The sequence below is a fragment of the Lissotriton vulgaris genome, chromosome 4_1 (genome assembly GCF_964263255.1).
Source record: "Lissotriton vulgaris chromosome 4_1, aLisVul1.2, whole genome shotgun sequence".
Classification (NCBI taxonomy): Eukaryota; Metazoa; Chordata; class Amphibia; order Caudata; family Salamandridae; genus Lissotriton; species Lissotriton vulgaris.
Window position 1 is genome coordinate 317,768,812 of NC_141691.1, and position 23,804 is coordinate 317,792,615.

At 46.1% G+C, this 23,804-nt stretch overlaps 1 protein-coding gene across 2 annotated transcripts in view; it reads right to left on the minus strand.

Moving 5' to 3' along the window:
- Positions 1-23,804, minus strand: part of ADGRG4 (adhesion G protein-coupled receptor G4) — a 1,454,718-nt gene that overhangs the window by 1,234,344 nt on the left and 196,570 nt on the right. For both annotated transcript variants that reach the window (XM_086918649.1, XM_086918650.1), the window contains exon 3: positions 5,568-6,182. In XM_086918649.1, the coding sequence (XP_086774775.1) occupies positions 5,568-6,182 (615 nt within the window). The remainder of the gene's footprint in view (positions 1-5,567; positions 6,183-23,804) is intronic.

The window sequence follows — 23,804 nt, forward strand, 5'->3', positions numbered from 1 at the left end:
AGAATGTAAAATAGCTGAGCGTAGTTGGAGAAAGGGGTACAAACACAGGGATAAAGCTCATTACCTGTCCAAATTAAAACTCTATCACAAAGCCATCCAAGCTGCACGCGCGTCCTTTTACGCGAAAGAAATTAATTCCAGCACAAATCCCACGAAAACAATTTTTAAATTGGTGCAAGAACTACAGAACAGTAGTAATCCAGCTACCTGCATTACCTCTACACAGCAGTGCGAGGATCTTGCTGTTTTCTTTATAGAAAAGGTGAGGAAAATTTACAGTGCCTTCACGCAGCACCTTCCTGACCTGCCTAATCCCCCAAATCCATTCATCAATGGCACTAGGCTGTCATTCATACCTGAAATCTCTCATGACGACCTAGCCAAACTTTGTAGGAAGGTTAAGTCTGGCTCTCCAACAGACTCCATGAGGCCGGCCCAATTTCTAGAATCTTTAGATTTTTTTATCCCTTCCTTGGTCACGATACTTAATCTTTCCTTCTCCTCGGCTGAGGTCCCTATTTTCTGGAAACAAGCATGGGTCTCCCCATTATCAAAAAGCCTACTTTATAACCCACAAAGCCAGAAAATTTTAGACCCATCTCGCTGCTTCCATGGGTGTCGAAACTAGCTGAAGCACATGTAAATAATGTGCTGTCCCACCACATGGTCCAAAACAACATCTTGGACCCATCTCAGAACGGGTTCAGGCCAGGACATAGTACCGAATCTGCCCTTCTGTCCACCACTGAACGACTCCGGAATATACTCGATGCCGGTCAGAGTGCTGCGCTGATTCTACTTGATCTCAGCGCAGCCTTTGAAACGTTCTCCCATGACATCCTGCTAAAATGCCTCAAGGCAATAGGGATCATTGGTCTTGCCCTTGATTGGTTCTGTTCATTTTTGAAGGACAGATCCTTCCGAGTCTCAGCCCCTCCATTTATCTCCCGCTCCCACCCCATCGGCCAAGGAGTTTCCCAGGGCTCTGCACTCAGTCCATCCCTTTTTAATCTTTATGTGCAGCCTCTTTCGGCAGAGGCCAAAGAGTGGGACCTCATGCTGGTGTCGTACGCTGACGACACACAGCTGGTCATCACTCTCACTGAGGGCCCCTCCATCTCGGGCCACGAGATTTAGGGATGGCCTGGCTGCAGTTGCCCGGTGGATGACAGACAACTGCCTGCAGCTGAACGCAGGTAAAACGGAGGTGCTGCTCCTTGGAAAAAACTCCAGCTATTGGAGTGAACACTAGTGGCCCCCCCTGCTTGGCCCCATTCCTCCACCAAAATCTCTGGTGAAAAACCTGGGCGTCTGGCTGGACTCCTCGCTCAGTTTTCAGACCCACACAAAGAAAGTGGCAGCTACATGTGTGGGCCTGCTGAGGAGCCTCAACCCGATACTCGGTTTCTTTGATTCCAAAACTCGTCAGCTTATTGTTCAATCCATCATTCTATCGTGGTTGGACTATGCTAGTGTCCTATTTCTAGGCGCCAATAAAGCAGAGATAGCGTGGCTGCAACGGGTGCAGAACTCAGCGGCGAGAGCTGTGGTGGGCCTCCCCAGCAGGTGTTCCGTCAGAGCTACGATTCAAAGACTTCATTGGTTACCTATTGAATCTCGTATTCAATTTCAGACCCTCACCATTGCTTTTAAAATCCTTAAATCAGAATGTCCCAAACTTCTACCCCCGCTCTTAGTACCTTATGCCCCTCAACGCAATTTGCGCTCCTTAGGTCAACACCTTGTGACAATTCCTCGGACTAAGCTCTGCCGTATTGGCGGCCGATCCTTCAAAGTGCTGGGAGCAAAACTTTGGAACTCCTTGCCATTTAACATTTGTTCCCTGGATAACCTGTCCGCTTTCCGAAAGGCCATTAAAACCCATCTGTTCCCATTGTCCTAGGCCATCTTCTTTCTCCCCCCCGACCCCTCAGTAGTTTCTGTGGTTCCTAGCGCCGGGACGCCTCGTTGCTGGGTCAGCTGTTTGCGCTTAAACAAATACATAACATAACATAACATTAAACGGCGGGACAGATGATTTTTATAAATGATCGCGGCTCCTCCCCCTTTCCCTGAGGGTCTGTCGTGGCGTTTAATTAAGTATCCTGATGGCAGTGCTTGGACTATATCGGGGTCCGAAGCAGTGGTAAGCCACGTTTCTGTTAGAAACAGCACCTCTAGTTCTGTTTCCTGTAGAAATAGGTTAATTTCTGTACTGTGTTTGGGTAAAGATCTACCGTTGAGTAGGGCTATCTTGGCCCACTGCTTCTTTGGCGAAGTGGGGTTTTTTAAGCTATATGAGCAGTAACAGCAATTTGTTTGTCGATCTTCTAGGGAGATCGAGTGAAGGCACAGTGCGGAGGTAGTGGACCTGAACTGGAGAAGCATATCTTGTGTGTAGGTAATGAGGGGTAATGTTGAAGGCATATGATACCTTGGCCCATGGCCTGTTCTGGCGTGGACGGGCACAGACGGGCTTGCCTTTGGCTGCACTTCCTGGTAGGGGTGACCATTTATACTAGGGATTGGCGGGAGGGGTGAGCACTAGTCTGCCACCCCACTCCTCGTCCAAGATGGCGACCCCCCACCTGACTGTAGCCCGTAACTCGGCTGCGGCGGTGAGAGGGAAGCGTGAGAAGCGTAGGGGCAAGTGCGGCACAATAGTGGCAACAGAGGTATTTTAAAAACGATTCCTTCAGCAAAAATAAGTGGCGCAAGTATTATTTACAATTTAAAAAAACAAAGAGAGCTTCCCCGGCTTCCGCCTCAGGGATCCTGTGCATGTGAGTTACACGTGAATGTCACAGCGCGTCTTTTATACTAGGGATTGGCGGAAGGGGAGAGCACTAGTCTGCCAACCTACTCCTCATCCAAGATGGCGACCCCCCACCTGACTGTAGCCCGTAACTCGGCTGGGGCAGTGAGAGGGAAGCGTGAGCCGCGTAGGGGCAAGTGCGACACAATTGTGGCAACAGAGGTATTTTAAAAACGATTCCTTCAGCACAAATAAGTGGCACAAGTATTATTTACAATTTTAAAAATCAAAGAGAGCTTCCCCGGCTTCCGCCTCAGGGATCCTGTGCATGATGCTGTGCTAATGCGGAGGTGGTGCTGCACTAATGGGTAAGTGACACTGCATGGGTCCAGAGTAGCTGCTGAGGTGGGGCTGTGCTGGTGGTGGTGCACTGATGTGGAGATTGTGCTGTGCTAATGCTCACATGATGCTGTGCTGATGTTGATGAGGTGCTGCGCTGGTGCTAAGTTTGTGGTGCACTGAGGAGATAGTGCTGTGCTGATGCAGAGGTGGTTCAGCATTTTTGCCGAGGTGGTGCTGCACTGATGAGGAGAATAGAAAGTGGGAAGACCCAATATACCCTTGCGGGCTCGGGCTTGTCTAAACTGTAAAAGGTTAATAGTGCGTACAGGGGGAGTTATTCCAGTTTAGGATTCAGTATTACAATTCTTTTATAATACTATCTGATTAATCAGAAACTGTAACGATTTCTTTTCAAGGTCAATATAGTCAAAAGCAATCGACTATTTTAAACCTATGAATAATCAGAAAAGCAGATCAAAGAGACACGGAGTAGTAAATCTTTTGAAAAAAAGTCATAAAGTCAAAATAGGGTACAAATCAACAATTACTGGTGAAGACACAGTATTGAACAAATTAAATAAAGAATTGTGTAATCAAGTTATACTTCATTTGTAGAGAGAGTCCAGTTCATAAATAATCAGAAAAGATGACCACTATCACATCATAATAGAAAAATCATCAATGTAAATTAATCAAATGAAAAGGGAGAGGGACTCTATGGTCGACGTTTCGGTCTTCAATAGAGTAAATCTGTAAGACCTTCCTCAGGACAGTACAGTAAATCTACGGTTGTGACCGTTCACAGAGAAGTCCAAGTGTGCATTTGTTGGTCTCCCCCTGTGTAGAGGTAAGTTTCTATAATGGTTTCTGGTGTTTCTGTTTTTAAATATCCAGGCTATTTTAAGGATGATTGTGCTTTGTTCAATCGTCGTAAGATAGTTTTTGATTCTTCAAATTTCCAAAAAAGTTATCCCCGCAGTCAAAGTCAGGACTTCACGACAGTTGACATCAAGGATGACCTTAACGTTAAGGTCATCCTTGATGCCGACTGCCGTGAAGTCCTGACTTTGACTGCCGGGGATAACTTTTTGTGCCCCCCTGGAGTTATGCACCCCCAGTTCCTGCACGGGAATGAATGCGGGAACAGGTGCATTCCTTCCCATGCAGGACTGTGCACTAGCAGTGGTGCGGTGGTGTTGTTTAAGGTTCGCAATGAGCCTTTAAACAGCATCACCACGGAACCGCCACACAGCCTGCCGGCCAGACCACGAAAATACTTGTAAAACTGGCAGAGGAGCAGCGGTGAATTTCAGATTTCCTGGAGCGAAGGGATGAAGTGCTGGCCGCTCCAGGGCCGCCGAATATCATAATAAGGTCCTAAGTGTGCCTCCAGGTAGCCTTCGGCAAGGAAAAGTAATACGATTCTGTATGGCCTCTGTCTTTGACACAAAGTTCCTCTCTATCTTATCAAACTCTATCCTTAGTAGTGTATCTGATCATTGATGAGCCATTCAGAATGAACAATTGGCAGAAAACGCCTTGACACCCTTTAACTTACTTACATTCTGTGAAACTGTGCTTATTGATTAAAAATACTAAACAAGAAAGGAAGTTATCAGTTTCCCAGAAACATTAATCAATGCATAAACATTCACTTGAACAGAACACTTGATTCATACAGAATAACATGATTATATTCAAGCAGACTTGATTAGCACATTACATTGCAAACTATCATGAATCAATGTGTATTTTATTTTCAATTTTATAGCTAAATAAGCAACGCATATATGACTTAAGGGAGAGAACACCTAAAAAGAAAAACCATATATGATAATTATAACAAGCCTTGTCCTAAATGGGTGGCACCATGGAGGATGGGACCCCATTAATCGCCTGTCAGCTCCTTTGCCTTGTGTATAAGGTCATACACAATAAAGAGCCCCTGTATTTCATCAAATTAACAGTGCATTTACTAGCCAGTGAGACACCCAAAACGTTTCTGCAGTCTCCCCGCGAGAATCAAAATCAAGTGTTATATGGATGAAACCAAAGAAATTCACAGCTTTCCACTTTCTTTTTTATCCATAGGAGGTTTGATGAAATTGAGAAAAAGACAAATCACATCTGTTCTGACTCAGCTTTAGTTTTTGATGCCATGGGTTGACCCCATCTGCTACTGAATGTGTACAGCTACTAGCATCAGATGTGCTGTGTTGGCTCAGCGTAAACCCCCACCACCACCACTCACCCTCATGACACTTTTAAATGGCCCTCAAGCTGTGTTGAGCATTGCGTACACCACACATAACATACAACACAATTTGATTGAATCTCTCCTTTTTTCAATGTGTCCTCTAAATCTATATCCCTCTAAATACTGAGATTTTATAGGGAAACTTTATTGTCAATCCCAAAATTAGCAGTACAGTGTAGGACAAAGAAATATGGCTCAAGAGATAGAACTTACCGCAGCGCAAGTGCTGATCTTCTACTGGCGACATCACAATTCTCCATGAGGAAGTGTGCCAGCTTACCACATTACCTTCTGAACAGGTATTTAGCACATTGGAGGTATGTGTATTGTTCCACATTTGAAAGTAGTACAAGCTGCCCTCGAAGCCAGTTTGAATGTGGAGAACGATGTGGTTATTTCCGTTGGCTGTTGACCCATTATTGGTGTGGTTAAGTCCAAGAACTAAGGTACCATCGCCCTTTAGGACGCGAGAAGGAAAATGTTGCCTAAATGTTGAGTTTCCATTTATAAATACGTTCATCTCTGTACTATTCCACGTACAGCACACGCTGTGCCACATGTTAATTGGCAAACGGCTCCCAAAACTGGAATAGTTGCCGAGATGATGGAGAGAGAGAGTATCATATGCTCCTGCCAATACAAAATCTGTCCCCTTTGTTTCAAATGCATCGTAGCTGAAGACTGTCCAATTGGCGCTATTAATAGTTCGATACAAATCAATGCACACTGTGAATTCCACTATTTGCTTCCAGTTTTGAATATTCCGATATGCATATTCATCCTTTGACCGTTTGTATACCAATTTATGTCCTTTCAAAGAGTCTTGGTCTGTAAAAGAAGAGGACACACCCGAAGTTATTTGTCAGAATCAATATTCAAGCGTTAGATTATTTAGCACCTAAATAACTTGATGTTCTTCTGAGAAGGCGAGACAGGACGTAAATTAACAATAAGAGAGCCCTTTGTGGAAGGTGGTATGCAATACTAAGAGGCTCATTCTAAGATCATCCTAAATTCTGATAGGGTGATACCACAGCTGGACTTCCAGACACCATGAAGCGAAGTGCGTCACAGTCGCGCATTACCACAGCATTAGACACTGGAACTGAAAATAACTGCAACAATTTGCGTTTCCATGCCAAGTCCAGCATGTTTTTTTACCATTCCGGTCCCTTTTCCCCCACACACATTTAACCAGGATTTTTTATGCACTGTAGAAAAAAGTTTTGTTGCCCCGCATAACATGTACTCGTGGTTCGGGGAGTAAGTTCTGGTAATGGCCAAATCTTGATAAAATCATGACTGGTAATGATGCCCCACGCGGTAGAGTTTGAATGTATTACAAGGGCAAAATATATATTTCCAGCAATAAAGCATATATTAAATGAAAACCAGTTATGAAGAAATGCTCTACCTTGAGTAACAAATGTCATCTATCTCAGCTCCTCATTGACTACAGTGTACTAATGAGAATCAAGAAGATTTTGTATTGTTGGCCTTTCCATACATTATAGATGACTGGGTTGGTTTGACCAATTACTGTAAATAATAGCCTTTGCATGATTTCCATATGTCGAGATCATTTGTAAAGCAGCAGAAGCCATAAGGTACATCATGACAGACAATGTAGATGTAAAATAAGTCAGTTAAACAGGTGGAAGGCCCTCCTTCCACCCACCCTGCCTAGGATCACCAATTGCATTATGAGATCTTTTGCTTGCTAGGGTAAGGAAGATGGGTGAACGACAGTGAGTCGGGTCAAATTTGGCAAGAAAATAAAAGCCTCCAATATACCCCGGGAACCATGTCCAGTAAGTAGCATGCATCAAGTGTCACTAATCTAATCAACACCTGCTTTCTCTGTGGCACATCCCAGATTGATTTACACATACAGTCGTCACCTGTGTGGTGATGACACCAATGGCAGACCCTGTACATTCTTGCGCACATTTTTAAATGCACACTGAAGCTATCCATGTTTGCATCCGCCTGCAGAATAAGGCAAGTGAGGGCTGAATATCACAGAGTGCTCAGAAACAGATCAATCGCTGGACAAAGAAGAGTTTCCACTGTTAGAATGGAACATGGGCTGAAGGCCTATTGGAACATTGGAGTGTTGAGTACTCCATTGTAGTCAATGGAGTGCGCCGGGCTTCTAATGGCTAGTACAAGCCCGGAGAGCAACCTTTCAATGTTGTTTTCCTTTCACAGCTGCTGCTGCTGTGAACAAAGGCCTCTCAGAGCCGGAGGGGATTTAAACCCCCTCGGGCTCCAGCGGGCATTTGTCTTTACTAATTAGAGCATTTTGCCCTCTAGGGGCGGAATGTTCGAATAGCCTTAGAGCCCTCCTAGCCTTCGGCTCAGGCCTTTACTGCTCGAGCAAGCATTACTTGGCGGTATAGCCCGCTAGGTCGGGCTCTAAGGCTATAGTAGGTGCCATATGGCCTCTAGTCACATTTTTCAAATTGCCTACGGGTCCAGGCACTCATCGAACCACACTACAACAGCCCATAAACATGCAGGTTATTTCTGATTCTTTTGATAACATTTTTCTTCAAATCAGTGCAGTCGTCAAGGGAACAACATATGTGCATCTTTTCTTCAGAAAATGAGTCCCTGCAGCAAAGCAAGCACCTAATAGATCTAGTGTGACGGCTGGTGATGGCATGCCGACATGGCTGTCAAGTCAGTGTAGGACCGTCTATTTGTGTATCATGTTGTATTCACTTACTACATTACCTATTAAAGCGGTTATTATATTCATGTAGAGTGTTTTCTTGCTATGCTGTCCGTGTATTCGCTATGCCAGCTGCCTGATGATGGCTTATTCCTCGTCTCGTTATTCGACAGAATATTATCATGTTGTCTTTATATGCTGTTTTTTACACAGATTCTAGGAATTCTAGCGTCAGCGGAGAGAAAGGTCAATGAGTGCAGATTTCAAGATATGCAGGATTCTAGAGAAAGTTCTAGCTTCAAATGCCAAGGGTCATTTTTCAAGCCGTCGCATTCTGAGGTGCATAATTGCCTAGCACAAGAATACCAGGGGTAGTTACTACTCCACAAGGTATTGCAGGTGTCAGTTATTTCATGGCACAGTGTTGCTTGTGGTGGTTATTTTACTTAACACTAGAGTCTCAAAGGCCATTGTTTCTCGTGCCATAATATGTATGATCAGCACTAACTGCTGTTGCTCAGTGTTGCAGAGGGGCACATTTTCTGCTGCTAAATAAACATTTTGTGCTCACCTCACATGGTTTCAGTGATCCACAGATGCCCTGGGGCGCTTTCAGAAAGTATGAAGCATGAAATGAATCAATGTAGTTATCATTATATCAATATTTTAAGCAAACCACATCGTTGGGCATTGTGATGAAGGCTTTCGTCCAATCAACGCTCCGAGTATGTTGCCCGGTTCTTGTTTCTGGTGATCCCAAGCTGTCAGCAGCATGACCAATAAGTTGTTGCTGGAAAGTTGGTCCAGTTAATTAAACAATCGCCACCGATATCTGCAGTGATCAGCAGGTCAAGAATATGAATCCTCACCAGACAGCTCAGCCTTTCATCCTTCTCATGATGGTGAGACAGTACATAGAGGGCCGCTTTCCAAGGATGGTCATATTTCCGGTTGGGATTATGAGTAATGCGTATGCCTTATATTTTAACCCAGGACATTTTGCCTGATTAAAGCAGGTGAAGAATACAAGGGAGAGACAGATGAAAAATAGCAAATACCGCGTGGAAATCCTTGTGGAAACACTAATTCCTGTATGGAATGGCATTCCCTATTTCTCACTCCTATGCTCGGTATCCCCAAAACCTAGAAGTACTGATACTTGCAGGATAGGTTCTCTTCAGTGGGGTAATAGCTATGCACTATTCTTGCATTAACTACAAAGGAGCCATTAATATGGTACCAGATATATACTTCACATAGAAACGTTAAAAATATGGTATAAAGTGCTGAATAAAAAAAGTTATGATTAAGGTAGTGCCCTGCTTTTTAGAACTGAACATTCCATCGCAGACTTTGTGCCCCCAGTGGTAAACAGCCTTTAGTGCGCGGCTGCTACTGCGCATACCATTACTTCGCAAGCATTACTACTCTTGCGATGTTACAACGCTAACCATTAATACGCGAGTTGTTACATCGCAAGTGTTGTTACTACGCATGCAAAGTAATGGTATGCTTTAAAAGAAAACGATCCATGTTGTTGTAAGGAAAGTGAGGCTGTTTCCTCACAGCGACGTGCACCACCCCTCGGAGACGATGTGAGGAAGGTCCCAGGAGAAGAGAGGAACCACAAGGAGAGTGAGGTAAGGGGGATGTAGTGTGTGTAGTGTAGGGGGTCCTGCTGGGGGCACAGTTTAAGGGTTGAGTGAAGTGTTGTGGTGTATGTGTAGTGTAAGGAGTCGAGCTGGGGTTAGTGTTTTAGGGTTGAGGGTAGCGTTAAGGGTATGTGTAGTGTTTAAGGTTTGAGTGTAGTGTTGTGGTGTAAGTGTAGTGTAGGGGGTCGTTCCGGGGGTAGTGTTTTAGGGTTTTGTTGTACATAAAGAAGTTCTTGAGTCAGGTATAAGACAAGCTGGATTTAATAAAGGTTAGTTCCAAGTTCCAGTTTCAAGTAAAAGAGTTAAGAAGACAATAACCCCACCAGGAGTGGCCTCCCTGCCACTCAGCCTGCCTGCCATCAACTGCCACGCCACACACCAGGCAGGCACCCAAGATTCTATGATGACATCAGGCATTCCAAGACCCACACCAGCTGGGCAGACGGGAAGTCACCAAAGCTAAATATAACATATCCCCCTTCCTTGGGAAAACAACAATTCAGAAGTAGAAGAAGGAAATGTGAACACAATAAAAATATACACTGAAAATATACCATGCATTGTGAAAAGAAAACATTTACATTGCACTAAAAAAAACATTTACATTGCACTCAAAAGAGAAAGACGTTAACTCCCAATTTAAGCATACTTCAACATTTACATAGCCCACCCCCCTCCCTCAGGGAAAAAAACAGAATAAAAACACTAATCACACAAACCGAAATTCATGAGGCACTCACCACCCCAAAAATAAAAACTCACCACATAGGGCACTGATCACCCCCAAACAAACTGCACAAGGCACTCACCACCCCAAAACTCATCACCATAGGGCACTCACCACCCTAAAACAAACTGCACAAGACATTCACGACCGTAGGGCACTATCCACCCTAAAAAGAAACACTAGGGTACTTACCACCCAAAACTCACCACCATAGGGCACTCACCACCCTAAAACAAACTGCACGGGACACTCGGGACCGTAGAGCACTATCCACCCTAAAAACAAACACTAGGGTACTTACCACCCAAAACTCACCACCATAGGGCACTCACCACCCTAAAACAAACTGCACGGGACACTCACGACCGTAGGGCACTATCCACCCTAAAAACAAGTACTGGGGTACTAACCACCCCACAAACTCACCACCGTAGGGCACTAATCACCCAAAATTTGTGCAGAAATAAACCACACTACTGCAGTCAACACCAACTACTGCACAAATAAAATGAGACACTTACCACGCCAAAACACACAGCACTGGGAAACTCTCCACCCCACCAATTCACTACTGTAGGGCACTCACCACCCTAAAATAAAGTGCATTGGCCACAAACCACCAGAAACTATTAAATTACCTAACAACACATACACTACCATCCTGACCTCACCAAAGTACAAACAAGTCCCAGTGCTTGCTGCCAGTACACACACCAGCCAGGCACCCAAGATTCTATGATGACATCAGGCATTCCAAGACCCACACCAGCTGGGCAGCAGGGAAGTCATCAAAGCTAAATATAACAGGTTTAGGGTAGTGATGTGGTGTATGTGTAGTGTGGGTTAGTGTTTTAGGGTTTAGAGTAGTGTATGTGGGTCATGCTGGGTAGTGTTGGAGGGTAGGGACAGGAGTGGGGGTCAAGGGGTCATACTGGGGTAGAGTATTAGGGTTTAGGGTAGTGTTTTGGTTTATATGTAGTGTAGGGGGTCGTGCTTGCGAAGTAATGGTAAGCGTAGTAATATTATGCGTACTAATGCCATTTGCAATGTAATAACATCGCACTAAAAACATGCGCAGTAATGGCATGCTGTGTATCGTCATAGATTCGCCCCGAGTCCCTTTGAATACGGGGCATGCCCTCCCCCATCCCTCCACCATCCGACTGTCACGGGTGTCTGTCTGCAGAGTCATTTGCTTATCCATAGATCTTTCACAGTGGGGTTAAGAGGGGGCTGTAAAATTTATTGGGTGGTGGCAGGAGGCACTATTCAGGACATAACAAAAGAACATACGGGAATGCTTTCACAGTCACCATGCATCTGAATTGCTTTCTTGCATGTTTAACCCTCTCACTGCGGCGGCTATTCTGCCGCAGTGCTAAGGGGCGGGGGGGCGCGCGGCGCTCCCGCGCTGGTGACGGAACCGCTCTGTCACGCCCCTCGGGTGAGCTGTGCTTGTGACGAAACGGTTACGTCACGGGCCCGCCCGCTCAATAGAAGGCGCTGCACAGGCGCAAAATCAGCGCCGAGCAGGCGCGGCGAGCGGGCCGTGACGGAACCGTTCCGTCACCAGCACAGCCCACCCGAGGGGCGTGACGGAACGGTTCCGTCACAAGCGTCGGAGGGGTTAAATAGGAAGGGATCTTGTTACCATAATCGCTGATTCCTATTTTAGCTTAGTGAGTTATGAACCTGCAGCAAGGACATGACTGCAAACAAGACAGCATATATTTAGAACCTGCTGTTTTTAAATCAGTACTTATTTTAAAGTTGCTAAAAAAAGAAAAGTTTCTTTGGATAGAAATAAACACTTATTAGTGAGTGCCATATATATAGTTATTAGTGAGATAACTAATGGACAGATACATCCCACATTCAAACAATGCATGCAGATTTCGTGCATACAAACTTGGCACGGTCAAAAAGCTAACCCCGCCCCTTGTTCCCCCTTAGCCCCACCCTATGCTCTGCCCACTGCTCCTTTTGGTGAGTACCTGCACTTATTTTTTTCCATTTAAAGCTCTGGGTAGGATACGTTTGACCTAACTGTAAATCTCCAAGAATACCAGCAGATACTCATGGCATCGACATGTTTCTACCTGTTAGCCTGCTGCAACCCGCCCCTACCGGGAAAACAGCAGACTGGTCGCCACTGCTATCTACCAATGAAAACAATCCCATGTCAGGTCACACACAACACAAAAAAAACAAGAACTGAAGCCCTGTAAAGCAAACTTACAAAGTACGTACGTGTGTTTGGTTTAGTCTATTTTCACTAATACATTCTTGCACTTTTTTATGAATTTAGTTCTATACTCTAGGAAATGAAACAGCGCAATGAATGTCTAGAAAGAAGGTAGTTTCTGAGCGTATCACTTGCATTGCATTTGTCATTTATTTGCCACATAACTTGGACGAAGCACAAAAATACATTTTCATTACAATTATACCTGAGAACAGTCTACGAGTTTCTTAATACCAGATATATTAGTTCCCAACAATGCAAGAAATATCTCAAGAACAAGTAGTGACCAGGGGCGTAAGAAGGCAACTGCATCTGTTACGGCATGGTGGGTGGGGGGATAGAGGGCAACCCTTCATGGGCCCCCAAACTCTTTCAGGGCCAATGAGTAACCGTGAGATATTGGAGACTCAGGGGCTACTCTACAAATTCTGCAGGGGAGGAGTGGGGAGGGCATAATTTTGTGTTACCCTAGTGATGGTGATAAAGCCAATCCTTTAAAAGTCTCAGGGCCAGGGAGGGGTAAAATATTAATTAAAATTGGGTGGGAAGCCCATTGCATCTTGTGGCCCTCCTTATGCCTGGATCGCTCACTGCTTGGAGGACTTTATCTATTATTAGGGGAGTGTCTAGTTCCTCTACTTGCAAAGGCGTGAGCTTACCTATCACCTTGCCACCTGTACAAGCTCGTATTCAATCCATTGGACAATTGGGGGAGCTTCATACCGTTGTTATTAATTAGCTTACATGAGTTTGATAATTCTGTGCTTGTGTGTGGCTATTTGGCCTGAAGAAGATTTCAACACAGTAATGGAATTTCCTGTGTCATATGTGCCTGTCAGCCAGGCTATTAAGTGTCCTGATGTGTCTCCTTTACAGTACTGTTTATCCGTGTATCCTCTCCAGCTGAAGAGTCGTAGGCATTGTACTTTCTCGCTACATTCTGACCTTGCCTCTGATAATACACATATTTTCTGGATCCCTGCATATTTTTCACTTTCAGTCTCCTTCATTCTCCCTCCAACCTGAAATGTTCTCTGTGTCACTGGATCTAATATCATGCACTGTTATACAAATGCCTTTTATGAATGCTGGACCAGTGTAATTTAGACACCACCCTTATACGTCATAGTTATGCAATACTCTTATCTGACAATATACTTATTTTGTGCCTCAACTTCATTAACGTGTTTGTATTAATGAAATGTAACCATCATAGGGATTAGAGATTTATATACTATTGTGCTAATGTGCAGTTTAAACGTATACTTATGTACTCTTTATTCATGCTTTACATTTATTCCTCAAGTTATACTAATGAATGTATAATCATTTATTCAAAGTTCATATTAATTTCTGAAGCTAACTTAGCCTGACTACAGGACTCAATTGAAATGCATTTCACTTAGCCAGCATATTCTTTCAATTTACAGGTGCATTATCATGCTTCTTGTTAGCTAGAGAAAGGCTTATTGTTTGTATTAGACTGTTGTTAGTGGGCCCTGAAGGGAAGAACTTAGCAGTGAACATGGATAATTAATGGTCTAAAGAGGCTTCTGTTCATCATGTACCAGGATGGAGAGATGTTCAAGGCTGCGATTTACAGTCCAAGTTTCGATTCTATGTGAAACTTAAGAGAAGATCTGCTGGGAGAACATTTAAACTATTTACAGCTAGTCAGTCAGCTAGTGTTGGGCATCAGAAATGAGACAGTGTAACTAAACACGTCTTCGTGTATGGGTGTCATTCACTCAGAGCTTCAAATGTGTGTGCTTTTAGGACTAAAATCCAATATAGCTATCAAGGCTTTAGTGGCCAAACCAAATTCAATGAAAAACCTCACTGGAAGCCAATTACAATTTCATAGAATAAAAGTAGTGAAATCACAATGATATAAGCCTTTTAACAACAGAGCAACTCTGTTATATACAGGCTATAGTTTCCTCACTGATTACTGTTTTCAAAGTCTTAGGCTGACATCCAGGTATGGAAAAATCTAAATTGATCACATCTGCAACTACGGACAGCATATTAATTATCCAAAAGAAAGGTACCCGAATGTTGCACGCCATGGTCAGAACCACATCAGGGTTGAGAGGCTACCACAGCCAAGATGGCACCCAAGTGAGCCTAAAACTACACTACCAATGCCCTAAACATTCAAGCGTTATCATGGTTGTTGAACACCATCTATCCCTGTTGACACTGCTCTGTTGCAATAGGCACTAAAGAGGTTATATTTTGTTGAATAATGAATCATCTGGGCGTGTTGGTGAAGGATGTCTGTCGCCTTGAAGACTACTGGAATGTAATTACTAGGCATCTGGATCGCAAGCTATTCCATCAGCTTAGGGTAGGGACATTACCGCTCAGGGGTCTAACTAAGTCCTGGGCCAATAGTGGGAATGGAAACTGCCCATTGTGTACAGAGTCGGAAGAAACAGTTGATCACTTCCTCCTCGTCTGCCCTGTGTACCATGCTCTTAGACATAAGTGGTTACGCCCAGTCTGTAGGACATTGGGTACACGTTCGGCGAAGACAGCTAGCAGAATTCTAAAGACCGACACCTCATTATTGGTGGTAATTGGGGTTGCTAAGTTTACTAGTTGGGCCTGGATCCTGCGGTTAAGGTTGATTAATCCTTTATTAAATGCACCCTAATATGCCAGATTGGGCACTTGTCTGATGTACTAAGGAACGATATGTTGTATTATAAATGTCTTTTTATACAGGTTTTTTATTGTAAATGAGGTCTTGTATTTTGCGATTTAATGCTATTTTTATCTTGTTCTTAATGTATATTAATTTATTGTTTTATCCATAGTACACAATCATAATCATATTTGCGAATTTGCACTGTAGGGTAACGTACACACTCCAACTGGTTGTTTTATGTGCTGATTTTTTTTTACAGTTGATTCGTGTAGTATGTCTTTTATGACGAAATATCGAAAATAAAGACTTTTTGACCTGACCTGAATAATCTGGGGCTCTCTGGATTGCGACGAGCCTTGATGCATCAGATGGCCCTAGTGCATACGCAGGCACCTTTCTGCCCAGGCTGAGTGAAGTCCTAATCACGCTTCTACTGTGAATGTGGATTGTTACAAATCTAATTTTGTGCCCTTGGATGTTGTTGTGTCAGTCAGATATTTTAAGCCTCTTTGCCTGGTCAAGATTTCTGCCATTGGAATTAGAGCCTGATTTAGATCTTGGCGGATGGGTTACTCCGTCACAATGGTAACTGATAACCGTCCGCCGACATATAAATCCTATTATATCCTATGGGATTTATATATTGGCAGGCGGGATATCCATCACGTTGTGATGGAGTAATCCTTCTGCCAAGATTTAGATCAGACCCATAGTCTGGGAAATCTAGCTATCTCTAGTGAGACAAGGAGGCAAACTGTAGCCAAAGGGGGCTCCACTGGCTCGGATTCTTTCTCACCCAAGGGATTGCTTAAACGGATTTGCTGCTGCAGTGAAGCTCAATGCAGGTCCAGAAAGTGGTTTAAGAGGGTGTCTTGATCTTCCACATTTATAGCTGGCACTAGCTAGTGGTGGGGATGACCTCTGACTCCTGCCTAACCATTGGGCTGAAAGTTCTGTGGATGATCCTGCCCACTTTTTTGGTCATTCTTGTTTGCCCTTCTGCAATAATTCCATAGTGCCACATATTTCTTAAAGTCAAGCTACAGAGACCCTTTCTCCCTTTTGCACAGCCTGTGTGCCAACCCAGACATGTGCCCAAGGAAATAAGTAGCCCCCTCCTTTGTGGTCACCCAAAATTGATTTGGGGCAATAGCTTCCCTTCCACTGGGATTGGGTCTGCACAATCTAACTGACTAGCTCCCCTCACAACAACTAACAATGGACAGGCTTTGGTTCACCTCAACATCTCAATCATTATCTCTGCCAGGTCAGCCCTTCAGTTTGACAGCCGCTGTGATGCCAATGCTTCACCACTTCAACAGATATATCTAACAAACTGGATCAGACTGGACTCTATCTTAACAGCTATGGAAAACTCTAGGTCCTCTCACAAAAACAAAATTGGTGCAGTGGCAATTGAAGTCAATCTCTTGCGTGATGACCACAAAAAGCTCGCTGATTGAGTGTCCCACTTCAAGATTTAGAACCACAAAATTTGAGACACAAAGGCAAGAGCAGGATTTCATGGATCAAGTACACTTCCTGGTGGGCATAACTGAAGATGCTGAGAGTGGGGACCACAGAAGCAACATAACAATAGTTTGACTATTAGAGGCGACAGGCCAAGACCCTGTAATTTACCTTGAAGCATGCATTAAATGTATTATGCCAACTCATAAACGTATGGCTTTCATCTTGAAAGAAAGAGCCCATATAATTCTAGGGCAGTCACCTTTACCTAGTTCTGCACTCCGCATGATAGTGGCCAAGTTGCTTCATTACAAAGACCGGGACTTAGTAGAGCGTGAAGCCATGTAGGTCACTTCTTGGAAAACTGATAACAACTGCATCATGCTATTTCCCGACTATACCATCGCGGTGCAATGCGAGCAGACCTCTTACACTGGGGTAAAGTGCAGATTGCATAAAATGGGTCAGAAATACTCTCTACTGTTCCCTGCAAAACCTAGAGTAACCACTAAACCCAAATGCCATTTCTAATACATCTCCCCTGATGTTTGAGACTGGGCCAAACAACTGACAACAACCCACCGGGTTCCACTTGGAGACAGGAAACATCTCAGGTCTCACAAGGGGAATGAACTGCTGTCCAATTTTCAGTCCAAACCCAAAGATGATACCCTTGCACCTTAAATGTGCTTCAACTGATACAGAATAAAGCTGCCTCATGAAATGACCATGCCTGCCCCCACTTAGACCCACTTGTGAATCCATCCTTTAGACTGTCAGTAGCACATCAGAGAACAGATAATACCTCTGGAATAATAATTTCTCTTCCTGTGATGGATGTTCGGTTGCTTAGAAAAGTTCCCCTTTGTACTATCCTAATTGCCAAGTCAAATCACTTACAATGTGTCTATATGTCCTAGTTGTTTGTTGCCCACTGTAGGAAGCTTGCTCTGTATATACTATACCAAAGTAAGGTATGGTGTGCACATAGTCCAGTGGATCCCAAAGGTATAGCATTGGCTAGAATAGATAATCACTAATAGCTCTCTTTGTGGTAATGTGGTCAAGCAGTTAGGCTTATCAGAAGGGTGTGTGAAGCATTTATTGTATTCATTTGATCAAGGCTGATGGCACACACTCAGAGACAGAATCCAGACCAATTAGGTAAGAATAAAAAAGATATACGTATGTTTATACCAAGCAGGACTTGACACAAGCAAGTGAAAGATACTTTCAAATGCAGACCTTTACATGTAAATGCAGTTGTGGTTAAAATTGAAATGTTTCAGGTTTGTATTTGCTTGTAAACAGTTTAGAATACATAGAAATTACTTTAGGGTACTTTTAAATTACGTTTTAGTTACTTTTGCTCTTCAGGTGATATGCCTAGGTATCACACAGTGGGTCTTAAAAAACACAGGTAAGTATCGATTTGCATGTTACTAAATGTCCTGCAAGAATAGCTTTTTAGGGTTTGAACCCAGGTTCCCCAAGGTACAAGAAGGCACTCGAGTTGCACCACCAGTGGCACTAGGGTGACCAGGTGCAGAGTGCAGAAGCCCTATTTTAGCAAATGGCGCTAGGAGGTATTTCGAGTTAGGGGCTGCTCACGGGCAGGCCACTTAGTCTTGGGAGTCAAGCTACTATGGTTAAGGTTAGGGCAAAGGAGGTCCCAGGTTGCACCAAGTCTACACCACCAGCGGCGCAGGGTGGAAGGGTGCAGGGTGCTTAGGAGGGGTCGGGAGCCCAATGCAATCCTGTGGAGGTTGCCGTCTTTCAATTTTGTCTGCAGGTTCAGTCCAGGAAGTCTTCCGGGAGGAAGGAACAGCTGGGCAGGTAAGTTGGAGGGCTTGGGCACAGGTGCAACTCCGGCACTCTTCTCCAGGGCGGCGGTATGTTGGGATGCTGTTTGAGGTTAGATTTCACATTACTGGGCCACTCGCAGTTGGGCGTGTCTCCGTGCAGAGTCAGCAGGCGATGTCGGGGAGTCCTGGAGGGGTCAACCCACAGTGAACTCGGACTGATAGACCTGTCTGGGACCGGTGGGCCAAAATGCGACACAAAAAGATGATGGACAGAATGTTGAAAATTGTCAAACATTCTCCCCCAGTCTCAGATCTGGGAATAATCCATCATTATTTTGCTTGCCAAGCCATTCCAGTTCGGACCCAGCCATATGCAAATCAGGCTTGACCCTGTTCCCCATGGGACCAGCCCAGCACGAACTGCCAGGTCCTCCGTGGACCGGAAAACAAGCATCCTGTGACCGGTTTCGGGGCTTCACCCCTCATCAGCCATGCTATCTTGAAACCGGTGTCGTGGCAAGCACAGGACCCATGTCTGGGTATACCCTATCCACTTAGGGTAAAAACTAGTGGGCCACTTGGACTGGGGCCGCAGTGTGACAGATGCAGTGGTGGTTCCAGGTGCTGAGTTTCTTCATCCTCAGCAGGCTTTGAGTCATTCTTTGGAGTTTCTTTTAAACATAGCTGCTCTGGTCTGGTCTTTGTTGAACGTAGTCAGTCCTCCCAGGGGTTTTGGAGGTCGCTGGCTGCAGGGAAAGTTGACTTTTGATGCAGGATCTCTGGAAACTGAACATAGGTTAGTAGTGTTGGGGCCAAATCAGTTCTTCTCTACAGTCTCCTCTACTGTGTGACTTCTTCCATCCTTCTTCTTCGTAGGTTTCAGGATTCTAGGATTATAATGCGGCGCACCGTGGTGCAAGTGCGACGCAGCTCCAGCAAGACTCGGGGTGCCCCATCTACACAATGCTGCATCAAGACCTACGCCTGCTTCAAGCAGGCACAGGGTTTTGACGCAGCATTGGCCTGAAAGTGACTGAGTGAAATCTCATAGATTTCACTCAGCCACTTTCAGGAGGTGTTCCTGCGCAGGAACGCCCCCCGCGCAGGAACGCCTCCTTATGGAGCAGGACTTTACAACATGACGCATCTCCTAGATGCGTCATGTTGTAAATAGGGCGCATTGTTTGCGCCACAGTTGCGTCAAATAAAGTGACGCAATTGCGGCGCAAGGGCATCATAAATCTGCCCCTTTGTTTTTAATTAGCCTCCGGCGGAGCCAAGTCCACAGGCAATATGCATATTTTAATGGGGGCCCAGAGGGGCCCCCCAGCCCCACGGACCGCCACTCGGGGGCTTTTCTGAAATAGGTGGGGGGCTCTCAGACCCGGAAACTGCCACCCATCAGGGTTTCAAAAATCATGGGAGGGGGGCTCTAAGGCCCCCCAAGCCCCAGGGACTGCCACCCCGGGGCTTAATGCTAATATATGGGGGGGGCTCACAGACCCTCACAGCCCCGCGAAACGCCACCCCCTCAGGCTTGTAAAACAATTGGTTGGGGGCTCAAAGGCACCCCAAGCCCAGGGGGACCGCCATCCCGGGGCTTATCTAAAAGAGTTGCAGGGGGCTTGTCTCCTTTCTGGTGAAGAGTTGGCTTGGTAGTTTAGTCTGCCCTGTTCCCATGATGCACTGGGCCAGGGACAGACTGATTTGCATATAGCCAGGTTCTGAACTGGGATGGTGCAGTGAGATAAATAACGGTGATGGATCAAGCCCTGATCTTTAGACTGGGTAAGAGTGGTCTGCTTAATTCAGACACTCTGTTCATCACCACCCCCATTTCTGAATCGTTTTTGGCCACTATAGGTGTGGCAGGGTATACTCAGACATGAGTCCTTTTCTCACTGCACCATCAGGATTCAAGCAAGCCGGGCCGACGACGGCTGAAATGCCAGAAACCGGGCCCCGGTAGCTTGTCTCCTTTCTGGTGAAGAATTGGCTTGGTAGTTTAGTCTGCCCTGTTCCCATGATGCACTGGGCCAAGGACAGACTGATTTGCATATAGCCAGGTTCCGAATTGGGATGGTGCAGTGAGATAAATAACGGTGATGGATCAAGCCCTGATCTTTGGACTGGGTAAGAGTGGTCTGCTTAATTCAGACACTCTGTTCATCACCACCCCCATTTCTGAATCGTTTTTGGCCACTATAGGTGTGGCAGGGTATACTCAGACATGAGTCCCTTTCTCACTGCACCATCAGGATTCAAGCAAGCCGGGCCGACGACGGCTGAAATGCCTGAAACCGGTCCCCGGTAGGTTGTCTCCTTTCTGGTGAAGAATTGGCTTGGTAGTTTAGTCTGCCCTGTTCCCATGATGCACTGGGCCAGGGACAGACTGATTTGCATATAGCCAGGTTCTGAACTGGGATGGTGCAGTGAGATAAATAACGGTGATGGATCAAGCCCTGATCTTTGGACTGGATAAGAGTGGTCTGCTTAATTCAGACACTCTGTTCATCACCACCCTTATTTCTGAAGCATTTATAATGCGGCGCACCGTGGTGCAAGTTCGACGCAGCTCCAGCAAGGCTCGGGGGTGCCCCATCTACACAATGCTGCATCAAGACCTACGCCTGCTTCAAGCAGGCACAGGGTTTTGACGCAGCATTGGCCTGAAAGTGACTGAGTGAAATCTCATAGATTTCACTCAGCCACTTTCAGGAGTTGTTCCTGCGCAGGAACGCCCCCCCCCCCGCGCAGGAACGCCTCCTTATGGAGCAGGACTTTACAACATGAAGCATCTCCTAGATGCGTCATGTTGTAAATAGGGCGCATTGTTTGCGCCACAGTTGCGTCAAATAAAGTGACGCAATTGCGGCGCAAGGGCATCATAAATCTGCCCCTTTGTTTTTAATTAGCCTCCGGCGGAGCCAAGTCCAGGGGCAATATGCATATTTTAATGGGGGGCCCAGAGGGGCCACCCAGCCCCACGGACCGCCACCCGGGGGCTTTTCTGAAATAGGTGGGGGGCTCTCAGCCCTGGGAACTGCCACCCATCAGGGTTTCAAAAGTCATGGGTGGGGGGCTCCAAGGCCCCCCAAACCCTAGGGACTGCTACCCCGGGGCTTAATGCTAATATATGGGGAGGCTCACAGACCCCCACAGCCCCGGGGAACGCCACCCCCTGGGGCTTGTAAAATAAATGGTTGGGGGGCTCAAAGGCACCCCAAGCCCCGGGGGACCGCTGTCCCGGGGCTTATCTAATAGATTTGCAGGGGGCTTTTTTTATTAAAAAAAACAAAAACCCTATGAGGGGGGCTTGAACCCCCCCACATGCCCCAGGGACTGCCCCCTCCCCGGGGCTCTAAATATTAAAATGTGGGGGTCCGTGACTGACCCCCAAGCCCCGGGGACCATCACCTCCCTGGGGCTTTGAAGATGTTGGGAGTGGGGCCGTGCGGCTCCCCTCCTGGAGCCTTGTCATGGCCCTGGGGATTGTCACCCCCCAAGGCCGGCTCCTGCAGTGCCCTGGGGTACCCACCCCCGGGACACTGCTGTTTGCGATGACAGGACGCGAGCCTCGCGGCTCCCACCCTGTCATTGCAAACTGCTTTGCTTCATTGAAGCGAGAGCAGGAAAGCCTGTTCTCGCTTCAATGAAGCAAAGTAGATTGCTTTTCCACATGGGGAGCAGCATGTTAGTGCTCCCAATGTGGAAAAGCAATACCGGCCCCCCTCCCCTTACAATAAAATAAAAATTGAGGCAGGCCAGCCCCGGGGGATGGGGTCCCTGGGGCCATAATATGCCTGTGGAGGGGGCACTTCGGCCCCCCTCTAAAAAAAATAAAATAAAGAAAAATAATGGCCAGGCCCCGGGGGTTGGGGTTCCTGGGGCCAAAAGTGGCCCCCTTCCAAATTATACATACATTTTTTTAAAAAAGAGAAAGTTCAGCCCCAGGGATTTGGACCCCGGGGCCATAAATGGCCAGAGGAGGGGGGCCACTCAGCCCTCCTCCAAAAATTAACAAAAAAAATGGCCATGGCCCAGGGGATGGGGTCCCCGGGCGGTTATGCCCTCGGGAGGAGGGCCACTTGGCCCCCTTCCCGAATTTTACATTTAAAAAATAAATTAGGGACAGGCCCTAAATGAGAAAAAGAAGGGGGGCTACACAGCCCACATTCTTAGAAAAAAAAAAAAAAGATAAGACCGGCATCGCGGTGGAGGCCACACCGCCTTCTTGCAGCACTCTGTAAACGTCCCCCCTGGTGCGTTTGCAGATGGGGAACGAATTTCACTAGAATACTGGGGGTCCTTATGGGTAAACTAGCCCACCAGGAACCTCCAGGATGCACCAGGGGTCTGCGTTACAGAGAGGTGTTCTGAGGCCATGCCCCTTTGTATACCTCTCCGTGGCTCTTAATGGAGGTAGCCGGTGGAATAGGTGAACCCCAGGGACCCTCAGTATTCAAGGGGAGTTTATCCCCCAACTTAAAACATGCCACGGGGCCCGTTTGCACAGTGGTGAAGGCCTGAGGTGACATGTGTGCAAACACGCCCTGTGGCATGTTTTAAGTTGAGGAATTAATACCTCTTCAATCCTGAGGGTCTCTGGGGGCCAACTAGCCCACCACGTACCTCCAGTAAGCGCCACGGAACTACATTGCAGGGTGTTGTAAAAAGTGGTGTGGCCCCTGACCACCTCTCTGCAACGCAGCTCTCTGGCGCATACTGGAGGTACCTGGTGGGCTAGTTGGCCCCCAGGGATCCTTAGGATTGAGGGGGAATTAATTCTCCAACTTAAAACACGGCACAGGGCGTGTTTGCACACATTTCACCTCAGGCCTCACCCCCTCCCTCCACCACTGTGCAAACGCGCCCTATGGCACGTTTTAAGTTGAGGTATTACTTCTCTTTCAATACTGAGGGTTCCAGAGGGCCAACTATCCCAACAGATATCTCCTGTATGCGCCAGGGAGCTGCGTTGCAGACAGGTGTTCATAGGCCACACCCCTTTTTACAGCCCTCTGCAATGCAGCTCTGTGGCGCTTACTGGAGGTACTTAGGTAGGGCCCGATGTAGGTAGCCCTTTACCGATCGGAATCGGCCGAAAATACCGATTTTCGGCCGTTTCCGATCGGTAAAGGGCTATCGAGATGAAGGGGCACATTTTCGGTAATTTTACTGAATCGTTATCATTAACGAATCGGTAAATTTACCGAATCGG